Source organism: Carcharodon carcharias, chromosome 8 (assembly GCF_017639515.1).
Source record: "Carcharodon carcharias isolate sCarCar2 chromosome 8, sCarCar2.pri, whole genome shotgun sequence".
NCBI lineage: Eukaryota > Metazoa > Chordata > Chondrichthyes > Lamniformes > Lamnidae > Carcharodon > Carcharodon carcharias.
In genome coordinates this window covers 127,779,262-127,791,420 of record NC_054474.1, presented here as the reverse complement: position 1 = coordinate 127,791,420, position 12,159 = coordinate 127,779,262, and the positions used below count along the sequence as shown (strand labels likewise).

Here is a 12,159-nt window from a genome sequence, read left to right as displayed (position 1 = left end):
AGCACCTCATCTTCCATTTAGGCACTTTACAGCCTTCCAGACTTAACATTGAGTTCAACAACTTAAGACCATGAACTCTCTCCTCCATCTTTACTCCTTTTTTAATCTAATCTTTTTTTAAATCCTTTTTCCCCAACACCATGCCCCCTTCATCCTGCAGGGCCATCTGTCGCTTGTTTCTATGTTGTGCTTTCACTGAGCACTAACCCTTGTTCTCCTTTTAAGATATTCTGCTATCCTACCTTTACGCCACCATCAGCACCTTCTTTAGTTTTTAACACTACCATTAACACTCCCTTTGTCTTATGTCCATGACATCTTTGTCAAATCTCTCCTTAGCTCTCACCTATCCCTGACCTTCTATTTTGCTCCATGCCCCTCTTAAACAATATAAAATCCATCACATTTCTGCTTCTCTTTAGCTCTGAAAAAGAGTCATGTGGGCTCGAAACATTAACTCTGTTTCTCTCTTCACAGATGCAGCTGGACCTGCTGAGTTTTTCCAGCATTTTCTGTTTATTTTTAGATAGTTTATTTTGAAAACAATGCATAATTTATGCAAAGATTTGATGAATTCTATCATATTGAAAGCAGAATGTACACATTGGGAAAGATTAACTGACGTGCAGTAACACAGTCATTTAACCATATCTGTATAATTTCAAATGTCTAAAATTCACAAGCTTATTTACAAATCTAAGTAGAAACAAAAGGGTGCATTAACATGTTTATTGGGATTCTTAATGATTGTGCTCCTTTACTGAATATATGGCAACTAATATCTTTAGCAAAGTTGCTTCTCTTTGTAAGTGTAGCTGCAGCATTATTATTAAAATAAAGGGGGCAAATTATGTGTATTAGCAAGCTGCAACTTTAAAATGGTCCATAGCTATTGTATGACTATCAAACTCCCTTTCCCATTTAGATAAATATTTAAATCTCCATGTTTTGCAGTAGTCACACAATGGTAAATTGAGATTTCTTATCTTGCACCTGAAAACATGCTTAGACACCAAACCAGTCAAAACAAACTTCTCAAAGTTCAAAGTTAATATATAGAACTGAATGGGGTGATGCCAAAGTAGGACTGACCATTCGAGGAGGTGGTTTACTAGCTTAAAGCAGAAAATTAGAGTTTAATATTTTCAGTCTGTCCGTGATTTAACGAAGAATCAATGCTCATTTCAAGGAATGTGATGCCAATTATTCACAAAAAATGTATTTTTCTTTGACTGCCTCTCCAGAGGGATCAAACTGATTGTACTTCCATGTCTGTCAAACTGACCCCATAAAATCAATGCCCCTACCATTGGAATTGTATTTAAAGCCAGGCCAAGACTGCATTTACATGGGTTAACTGGCAAATCATTGTGTGGGCATTAAGCAAGTGTGTAGAAATAAAATTAAATGTGTTGCAAACGCACAAGCAAAAGCGATCATTATGGCACTTGGCAAAGTAAGATGTTTGCTTATATTCTTAGCATCGCTCTGACATGTTCAGAAATTAGTAGTTTCATTTAACAAACCAGTTAAAAGAGTGACATCCATTCCCCCTGAAATTTGACCCATAACGTCATAGGATACTGAAAGGCAAAGGTCCAGCTGGACCCATAACATCACATCCTTCGTCCAACCAGATAGCAGAATTCCTCTGCACAAACAGAGCTCTGTGTCTCTTCCATACATCCACACCAAAATCTGTCTCAGACTTTATTCCTTGACAGAACAGTATGCTGTTAATCCTTTAAATCCTACATCGGGCCACAGGAAGTGAATCAGATCTGGGGAACCTCATCAACAATGATAATATCCTAGTGATTATTGAATATAAGGCAATAAGAAGTCAACATAATAATATATTTGAGCAAAAATATGAAGATTTGGCAGACCCCCTTGAAACCTGCTCATAGACCCCTAGGGGGCTGGTTGAGAACCTTTGCTTTAAAGAACTGTTACTTGGCAACTCATGAGTATGACAGTATGTGCCGTTGAATCAAAATTAATTAGTGCACTCTATGTTTTATAGATTTTCGTAGGAACATAGAAACATGAGTTGATTCTTTAGCCTCTCAAGCTTGATCTGCCATTCAATTAGATCTTAGCTGATCTGTACCTCAACTCTATTTACCTGCCATTGACCTGTCATTTCTTCATATCGCTTGATCCCCTTACCTAACAAAGAAAAAAAAATCTATCTCACTCTTGAAAATTTCAATTGAACCAACCTCAGCAGCATTTTGGTAGGGGGGATTCCAGATTTCCACGAAGTTTCAATATATCTAGGCTATTGAACCCCTTTATAATTTTAAGAATCGCAACTAGATCAACCTGCAACTTTCTAATCTCAAAACAATATGAAACATGTTTATGCAACTGGCCCTTATAATTGAAGCATTTAAGTTTAAATACTATTCTGGTGAATGTACTGTGGTGGGCGTGCTACAGTTCAGTCACGTTTCTGTGGCAATATGCACTTTTACATGCATTTTTGTCCAGGGTTCTGGATAGTGATGGTAGAGGGTCCAACGCTCTTTCAATCACATGGCTGACCAGGAATCTCTCCCACTCTTCCCGCATGCCATTTGCATGTGTTGTAAATATTTACAGATTGATACTCAACCTGCTTGGCCATGATATGAATGCACCTTCGTTGGCCATCAAGCCCTGGGGTACGATGCGAAGCTGGAACTCCTGGCTCAGAGGCAAAGTCACAACTCATTGTGCCACCCACCAGACCTCATATGAATGTACTGTGGCTCCTTCCAAAGCCAATACACCTTTCCTGAAGTGTGCCACCCTCACCTTGCAGTCCAGTTGGGGATAGATCAAGGCTCTGTACAACTGAAACATCACTTCCTCAATTTTGTATTCCAACCCTCTCAGGATAAAAGGCAACATTTTTTAAAATGCTGTGTAAATTTTAGCCATCAATAGTTAATGGTGCAGGTCAGATGACAGGAAGAAACATTAAGCTCTAGGGCAGCAACGTAACTGGACCATGAGAGAAATAACATGCAATTAACAAAAATGAGGCACTGTATTACTAAAATGGAACAGGAAAAAAAAATTCCATGGATCAATCTTACTCTTAAGTGGAACTTGTTATTACCCCAGTTGTTCTTAATATTGTACCTTGTTAATGGATGAATGCAATGAGCAAGTCAGACAAAGAGAAATGAATCTAGATAGATTGTGATAGATATAGCAAGTAATTAGGTAGGCAAAAATGGAACTGTGCTGTTTATTGCAAGGGGAATTTTGCTACGGCTGTACAGAGCATTGGTGAGACCACATCTGGAATACTGTGTACAGTTTTGGTCTCCTTACTTAAGGATATAATTCTATTAGAAGCAGTTCAGAGAAGATTCAACCAACTAATTCCTGGGATAAGGAGGTTATTTTACGAGGCAAGGTTGGTTGGTTGTGCCTTTATCCATTGGAGTTTCGAAGAATGAGAGGTGATCTTATTCAAACAGATAAGATCCTGAGGGAATTTGACAGGGTGGGTGCTGAGAGGACATTTCCACTTATGGGCAATACTAGAACTGGGGAGACAGTTTAAAAAATAAGGAGTGTCTCACTTAATACAGAAATGAGGAGAAATTTTGTCTCTCAGAGGGTCATTAGTCTATGCAATCCTCTTTCCCAGAGATCAGTGAAGGCAGGGTCGTTGAATATTTTTAAGGCTGAGTTAGACAGATCCTTGATTGACAAGGGAGTCAAATGGTATAGTGGATAGACAGGAAAGTAAAATTGAAGCTACAATCAGATCAGCCATGATCTTATCGAATGGCAGAGCAGGCTCAAGGGCTGAATGGCCTATTCCTGATGCTAATTTGTATGTTAGTACGTGACAGCAAGGCAAAGACTGAACACGTATGTAGGAAGACAGAACAAACCATCTTTGATACAATGACTGCAGACACTTGTAAATAAAACTTGCAGAAATATGAGAAGTGAATGAAATACCTGGATGAACAGCCTCGATGTACCATGTTAGTACTCCATAGACAGTGGCATCGACGATCAGCATAACCATGGAGAGGAGTAGGTTGAAGTCATCTCCTTCTACTGGTGACTGATTCAAGGTGTGCCACTGAATTCCAACACCTGCCACCTCATAGAGTGCAAAGTACTTAGAACCAAGCCCAAATGCAGTTGTGGACATGAGGGACTGCAAGTACAAAAAGCAGCATGAGTACTCAATACTTAGCCTTTGATATCACACAATTATGGTGTTCCATTACATATGTTTGGATATATATATATATGTATATTATACATCTTATTTTAATACAGTAAGCAAAGTTATTAGTGACTGACTATAGTGATCCTATAATTCCGAGCAAATCATAAAGAGTGTTTCTAACAAAGCGTCTTGCAATGTATGCTGGAGGTGTTTTTAAATAAGGGTTGTTTCATTCTTTCTGCAACATGCTTCTTGGATTACTGTGCATTATAGAATTTCCCCCACACCCTCCCAACCAAATCTGCAGTTTGGTGCTAGCTCTGTCTAAATCCGGATCTAAACGCATGAACTTTGTGAAACCTCAAGTCCTGGGCTGCACCCAGCTCTGCAGTGACCGGAGTAATATCATTAAACCCCTCCAGCATGGTTTTACAATAGGGATGCATTTTTGGACAACCTCCTCCATAATCCCTGCTGGGCTTTGAGGGTCCAATTGCACATTTGAAAATAGGTGTATTAAGTTTGAAAATTGACCTCAGCTTTGCCTCATCTCAGGGTCCCTTTCCTAGTCACCTTTTACTGTCAAAACTAGACACAGTCAATATAAGATAGCCACCAAGAAATCCAATAGGGAATTTAGAAGAAACCTCTTCACTTGAAAAGAAGAAAGAATGTGGAACTTGCTACTACAGGGAACGGTTGAAGCAAATGATACAGATGCACCTAAGGGGAGGCAAGACAAACATTTGAGGGAGAGGGGAATACATGGTTGTGATCGTAAATTTAGATGAGAAGAAATGGGAAGAGGCTTGAGTGGAGCATAAACACTGGCATGGACTGGTTGGGCTGAAACGATATGTGGCATAGAAACAGGCCTATGTAATCCTATGTTTTTTTTTTATTTGTTCATGGGCTAGGCCAGCATTTATTGCCCATTCCCAATTGTCCTTGAGAAGGTGGTGGTGAGCTGCCTTCTTGAACTGCTGCAATCCATGTGATGTTTGTACACCCACAGTGCTGCAAGGCAGGGAGTTCCAGGATTTTGACCCAGTGAGAGTGAAGGAATGGCGATACATTTCCAAGTCCAGATGTGAGTGGCTTAGAGGGGAATTTCCAGGTGGTGGTGTTCCCATGCATCTGCTGTCCTTATCCTTCTAGATGGTAGTTGTTGTGGGTTTGGACTGTGCTGTCTAAGGAGGCTTGGTGAATTCCTGCAGTGCATCATTTAGACGGTACACAATGCTGCCACTGTGCATCGGTAGTGGAGGGAGTGAATGTTTTTGGATAGGATGCCAGTCAAGCAGCTGCTTTGCCCTGGGTAGTGTCGACTTTCTTCACTGTTGTTGGGGCTGCACTCATTCAGGCAAATGTGTTCTGCAAGTGCAGGCACAGTAAAAAGAGACGAGGGAAGGGATTCAGAGGAGGTGAAATCGAGGTATGTATATCACACCTATTTTTGTTTTCAACTTTAGTCTAACTTCCCTACTTTTGAATTATAACCCTTTAGAAATAAAGCCTAGTGCTTGGTTTGCTTTTTTCTCTGGAGCCTTGCAAATCTGTGGCACAACTTTTAACAACTGATGTACTTGTATTCCGAGATCACTTTGTTCCTCTACCCCAGCTAGATTTGCACCTTCCCAGTAAGAAGTGACCTCCCTATTCTTCCTACCAAAATGTACTACCTGAAATTTATCTGTGTTGAATTGCTAATTATTTTCCCAATCAGTGAGTTGATTAATGTCCTCCTGTAATTTGTTGTAGTCCTCCTCAGTATTGATGATCCCCACCAATTTGGAGACACCACAAATTTAGAAATTGCGTTTGAGTCCAATGTTCAAACCGTTAATGTAAATTGTGAACAGCATTGAGTCTTGTGGAACACCATTCCCACCTTCTGCTACTCTGAACAATTAACCATTTACTCCTACTCTGCAATTCGTTCTGCCTAGCAACCCAGACATTACTACCCTCAAGGTTCTTTTTTTCAATTTACAGCCTTACTTTGTTCAATAGAACTTCCTCCCTGTTCCTACCTATGTTGTTTGTTCCAACATGGACCATGCCAAGTGGGTCTAACCCCTCTCTTTCCACGTTCCTCTCCAGCCTTCCTGAGATATCCTTTACCCTGGCACTGAGTAGGAAACACATCCTCAGAGATTCTTATTCCTGGTAGATTAGTAAAGATCTAATCTGTAGCCTGTCTGAATTCAGCTTGCAGCACATCTGATGCTGCCATATTAAAATCTGGTGACAAGGGTCTTCCCCATCAGGTCCTTGGTGCACGCTCGGAGTCTCATAGCCTCCACTTGTTGCCCTCAAGGGGAATATCATGCATTAAAAACAGGACTGGCCTATTTCAGTAAAAGGTTCAGAGGGCACTTTAACGATTTTGGTATTAATCTACCTTGGTCTGGATTGTGCCTTTGCACAGCAGGTCTGGAAAGAAATGCAGTGGGTTTTTTTTTTGTCGAGGTTTATTTGAGCAGCTGTATAATGCAGGGTTGCGTGCTCTACAGGCTGTTCCCAGAGATGCACACCAAGATAAATAATAACTGCTGCTGGAGGACAATCAACGTAGTGAAAGATGTTCTTCGGTCACCCAAAGCTTGCTGATCTTCCACTGCAAGGGGCTGTCAACAACCAAGCGTTGCAAACAAGCACACTCCAAGATCCAGGACTACATGCTGAGGGATGCACTAAAGTTTGTGGCAGCTGCCACAAAGGATAAATGTGGAAAGGCCACTGTCCGAGGCCCTCTAACACCTTTAACATTTCCCTCACAGAACTCTTTTTTTTGCCTTAACAGAGAAGTACTAGGAACAGTTTTGCAGGAGTGGAAAATCCCCACCATAAGAATTCTCTTTAAAAAACTAATGTGCCTATGCAAATGAGTTAGATCCATCTTCAAGGCCATCATTGTGGCTTCTTCAAATGCAATAGTTAATGTTGAATTATGCAGCCATTTTATCAATTTTGACCTGCATCGATAACGCTCTCATCCAAAGGGTTCAAAATCCTCATGCTGGACCAATACAGCCAGCTGAGGGGGTGCCAACATCTTACCTGTCTGTGTTCAATCAAACCTAAAGGATAATGCTCTCACCCTTGCTGCCTTTCGATCCTAATGAATCTTTACTGCAATATCAAATATCCAAGGGATTAAAAGTTTAACTGCCAGTGCACTGGGCTGAAATATGGTTCCCTTAATCAGATGATTTTCTACAATTACCAAGTCTCAACATGCATTTGTGGAAAGAGGGCCAGGGACCATTGAGATTTTGTTGGGTTAAACATTTAACTCACTGAACAAAACGCAGCATGTGAATACACTTCATTCTTGAAAACTCACTCAGCACAACACTGAGAAAAATAATTAATCTCTTTTTTTAAATATCATACCGCAATGCATTTCTCGAATGCGGTGATCCTATCATGAGCCACCTCCTCACGGATAGCCACGTACATGTACGGAACATAGCTGAGGAAATAAATGATCCCACCGCACGCCGAGGCTAGCTTTGCCTTGGAGTAGACCACAGAGATCAGGAAACTGCAAGAGATCAAGGAAGAAGTCAGTGCAACAGAAGTTACGAGACCAGCTTGCCATTTTATCTCAGGAAAAGTCTGACTTGTTCCAGTATGCCACTAAGAAGCTGTGCAGCATGGGTGAATGTAATGCCCAGTGTGGTACTACAGTAAACTGTGTGTTTTCAGGCAGGCCACCAACTGGAATTCTCTACTAACCGGAATTTCTGTTGGGTCTATTTTTTGACTGGAGTTGTCTCACATTCCTCAGAAGCTGGTGCTTCTTCCCCATTAGCTCCACTCTTGTTCCCCATTAGCTCCACTCTCACTCAACCACGAAAAACTGTCAAACTCACAAGTAGTTGTTATCCATGGCCTGCCCTTGCGCTGGTCTCAGCTTCCCACCATCACCATGTTCCCTCAGCGCTGTTCACTAGATTCACATACTTCCCCACTTCTTGCGCTGACCTTAACACCCGCTTCACCATGAGATCGCCCAGGAGTTTTCTGATTGGTTGAAAATGCGGAACTCTTAAGTAATCAGCATTTTACATTAACTGGCACCACCCCTTCCCGATGCATCTTACTAACAAAATAGAAAAAGGACAGTTGATTTTAATAAGATCAGATATGATTTGGCCAGAGTGGACTGGGAGAAACTACTTTTAGGTAAATCTGCATCAGAGCAGTGGGACTCATTCAAGAAAGAAACAGGGAGAGTACAGGGCCAACATATTCCAGAAAAGACAAAGGGTGGGAGCAACAAATCCAGGGAGACTTGGATGTCGAGGGATATACAGGATTGGATAAAGAGAAAAAGGGAGGCTTATGGCAGAGAATGAGGGCTCAAAATAGCGGAAGCCATAGGAGTACAGAATGTGTAGGGGGAACTTAAAAAGGAAATTAAGAGAGCAAAAAGGGGGCATGAAAAAACATTGGCAGGTAAAATAAAGGAAAATTCAAAGTTATTTTACAAGTACATAAAGAGTAAGAGGATAACTAGGGAAAGAGTAGGGCCCATTAAGGACAATAGTGGAAATGTGTGTGTGGAGCTGGAAGACATAGGTAAGGTTCTAAATGAATACTTTGTGTCAGTGTTCACAAGTGAGAGGAACGACATGGGTATGGAAATCAGGCAGAAGGACTGTGATATAAGTAAAGAAAGTAGCATAGAATGGGAGGAGGTTCTAAGTGGCCTGGCAGACATAAAAGTAGATAAATCTCCAGGCCCGGATGACATGTTTCCCAAGATGTTGAGTGAGGCAAGGGAGGAGATAGCAGGGGCACTGGCAATAATTTTCAATACTTCTCTGGCCACAGGAAAAGTGCTAGAGGACTGGAGGACAGCCAATGTGGTACCGTTATTCAAGAAGGGAGGAAGGAATAAACCAGGGAACTATAGGCCAGTCAGTCTAACCTCAGTGGGGCGGGGAAACTACTGGAAACAATTCTGAGGGACAGGATTAATATACACTTGGAGAGGCAGGGATTAATCAAGGACAGTCAGCATGGTTTTGTTGAGGGGAGGTCATGTCTGACCAATTTGAATTTTTTGAAGAGGTGGCCAGGTTTGTAGATGAAGGCAATGCATTTGACTTAGTCTACTTGGACTTCAGTAAGGCTTTTGATAAGGTCCCGCATGGGAGACTGATAATGAAGGTAAGAGCCCATGGGATCCAAGGCAATTTGGCTAATTGGATCCAGAATTGGCTGAGTGGCAGGAAGCAGAGGGTGATGGTCGAGCGGTGTTTTTGTGGCTGGATGCCTGTGTCTGGTGGGTTCCACAGGGATCGGTGTTGGGTCCCTTGCTGTTTGTGGTATATATAAAGGATTTAGACTTGAATGTAGGAGGGTTGATCAGTAAGTTCACGGACGACACGAAAATTGGTGGGGTGATAAATAGTGAGGAGGATAGCCTTTGATTACTGGAGGATATAGATAGGCTGGTCAGATAGGCTGATCAGTCGAAAATGGAATTTAATCGGGATAAGTGCGAGTTGATGCACTTGGGAAGAACAAAGAAGGTATGGGAATACACGATAAATGGTAGGACCCTGGGAAGTACCCGGATCAGAGGGACCTTGGTATGCATGTCCGCCGGTCCCTTAAGGTAGCAGAACAGGTAGATAAGCTCGTTAAGAAGGCATATGGGATACTTGCCTTTTTTTAGTCGAGGCATAGAATATAAGAGCAGGGAGGTTATGCTGGAACTGTATAAAACGCTGGTTAGGCCACAGCTACAGTATTGCATGCAGTTCTGGAATCCGCATTATAGGAAGGATGTGACTGCACTAGAGAGAGTGCAGAGGAGATTTACCAGGATGTTGCCCGGGCTGGAGAGTTTTAGTTATGAGGGGAGATTGGATAGACTGGGGTTATTTTCCCTGGAGCAGAGGAGATTGAGGGGTACATGATAACTAAAATTATGAGGAGCATAGATAGGGTAGACAGGAAGGAACATATCCCCTTGGTGGAGGGATCAATAAACAGGGGGCATAGATTTAAAGTAAGGGGCAGGAGGTTTAGAGGGGATATGAGAAAGAATTTTTTCACCCAGAGGGTGGTGGGAATCTGGAACTCACTGCCTGAAAGGGTGGTAAAAGCAGCAAACCTCATAATATTTAAGAAGTAATTGGATGTGCACTTGCGATGCCATGGCATACAAGGTTATGAGCCTAGTGTTGTAAAACGGGATTAGAATAGTTAGGTACTCGTTTGGCCGATGCAGACTCGATGGACCGAAGGGTCTTTTTCTGTGCTGTGGACCTCTATGACTCTACTGACAACATACCTTGCCAGAGCATCAGTATACAACAGAAAAAGGCATGACGAGGGTTTCATCCTATGCTAGATTAACATAGCCAAAGAAGATGAATTAGTTGAAGTTTGGCATAGCTTGTAATGTTAAAATCAAGGCAAATTCCTTTATGCCATTTTGTGCATTTATGAAACTCAAGTTAAGAAGTTTACAATGGATGAAAGGAAAGCATCATTCGTGGTCTATTTGGGGAGATGAGTGAGTGTTGTGAGTTCCACATTTTGAACGAGACATGTGGCATTCTTGATCCCCAAGTCATCTTTAACTCTGTTTAATGCACTCACCAGAACATGATGGTAGCTATGCCATAGATTGTGAGGAACAGCCAGATTATAAAAGGATCGCTGTGCATCAGGACTTTGCCATATTTCAGGATGCCTGTCAGTGCAGTCACAGAGATGGAAAGCTGTACAAAGCCTGTGATGAACCAGGCCACCCAGTGGACGGCATTGTTCAACCCCATCATCTTCATGACCTGGACGAGAAGGTACACAATTGGAAGATAGCCAGATTGTTCACATCCATTTATCTACAGGGAGACTAAGTCTCTAATACTCACCAGCTCCTCACTAACACCAACTCTCGTGTATAACAGTTTCTTTGTAACAGCTTTGTCTAAAATAATAGTCACCAGCTAAAGCTGGCAAATTTAAAATCTAGATGTGGCTAATTCTACTTCTAATCAGTAAATTAAAAAAATGAGGAATAGTTACCATTGTTCAGCATGCTATCATAACACTGATATTTGCAAGACATATCAATGTGCCCATTAAATTTTGTGTGGGTTTTTTTGTAAATTGGTTAGACAAACGGTTGTGTTTGAGCACTTTTTGCTTTACATTCCTTTGCTACTAAATGGTGGTAGATGTAAATATATGTGAAGAAGAAGTCCATTTATCTGCATTGTGCAAGTGTATGGAGGATGTCATCTACTAAAGTTAAAGTCGCTAAAGTTAGTGTGGCTAAAATAGTTTTATAATAGCCTCATCAATAGAGTCTAAAATTTCTATTGAACAACAGAGGTGCTTTACAAAGGCATCCTCATAAAATGGTAATTTGTATTTCAGTTTTTAACAAATTGAGTAACACAATCTTTTCTTATGGCTGATGCAGAAGTAGAGTAACAACTATGATTTTATATTCAGATGGTTAAGTCAGATAATTGCATCAGGAGTAGCGGAGTACATCGGTTGTGATACCTGCTTCGTATTTGTGAACCATGCGCTGACTCATAATATGTTCCATGGTCTGTTCTGGGTGACCACAGACACACGCTGGAAAATTTTTAACTTTCCATTTGTGCATCAAATATCCGCATCTGCCATGATTTGTGCAGATGCAGACTAGGATTGCCTATGAACTTCATATGAGCAACACATGGCTAACACAGCCTTGCAGCTCCAGTGACAGAATTGAATAAAAATGTTGAAAACACACAGCTGGCCAATAACTGCAGAAAGAGAAAAATGGGTTAAATGATCCATATCCTGATAGCTGGCAGTCCTCGAAAACTTGTCTTTTCTCTCTTCTACCCACTGTATATTTCTGATAATTTTCTAGTTTGATTCAGGCGTTCAGCATTTGTGGTTTTTCTTTTCACCTTCAGTGGTAGAATGTTGTGATATAA

The 12,159-nt window shown here is 41.3% G+C and overlaps 1 protein-coding gene across 11 annotated transcripts in view; it reads right to left on the bottom strand.

Annotated features, from left to right (window-relative positions):
* Positions 1-12,159, bottom strand: part of abca2 (ATP-binding cassette, sub-family A (ABC1), member 2) — a 592,304-nt gene that overhangs the window by 178,714 nt on the left and 401,431 nt on the right. For all 11 annotated transcript variants that reach the window (XR_005943747.1, XM_041193236.1, XM_041193243.1 and 8 more), the window contains 3 exons: positions 10,817-11,007; positions 7,589-7,739; positions 3,970-4,174 (listed from right to left, as the gene is read on the bottom strand). Coding sequence is in view for 10 of the 11 variants with exons in the window: in XM_041193236.1 (XP_041049170.1) it covers positions 3,970-4,174; positions 7,589-7,739; positions 10,817-11,007 (547 nt within the window). In the remaining variant the exon portion in view is untranslated. The remainder of the gene's footprint in view (positions 1-3,969; positions 4,175-7,588; positions 7,740-10,816; positions 11,008-12,159) is intronic.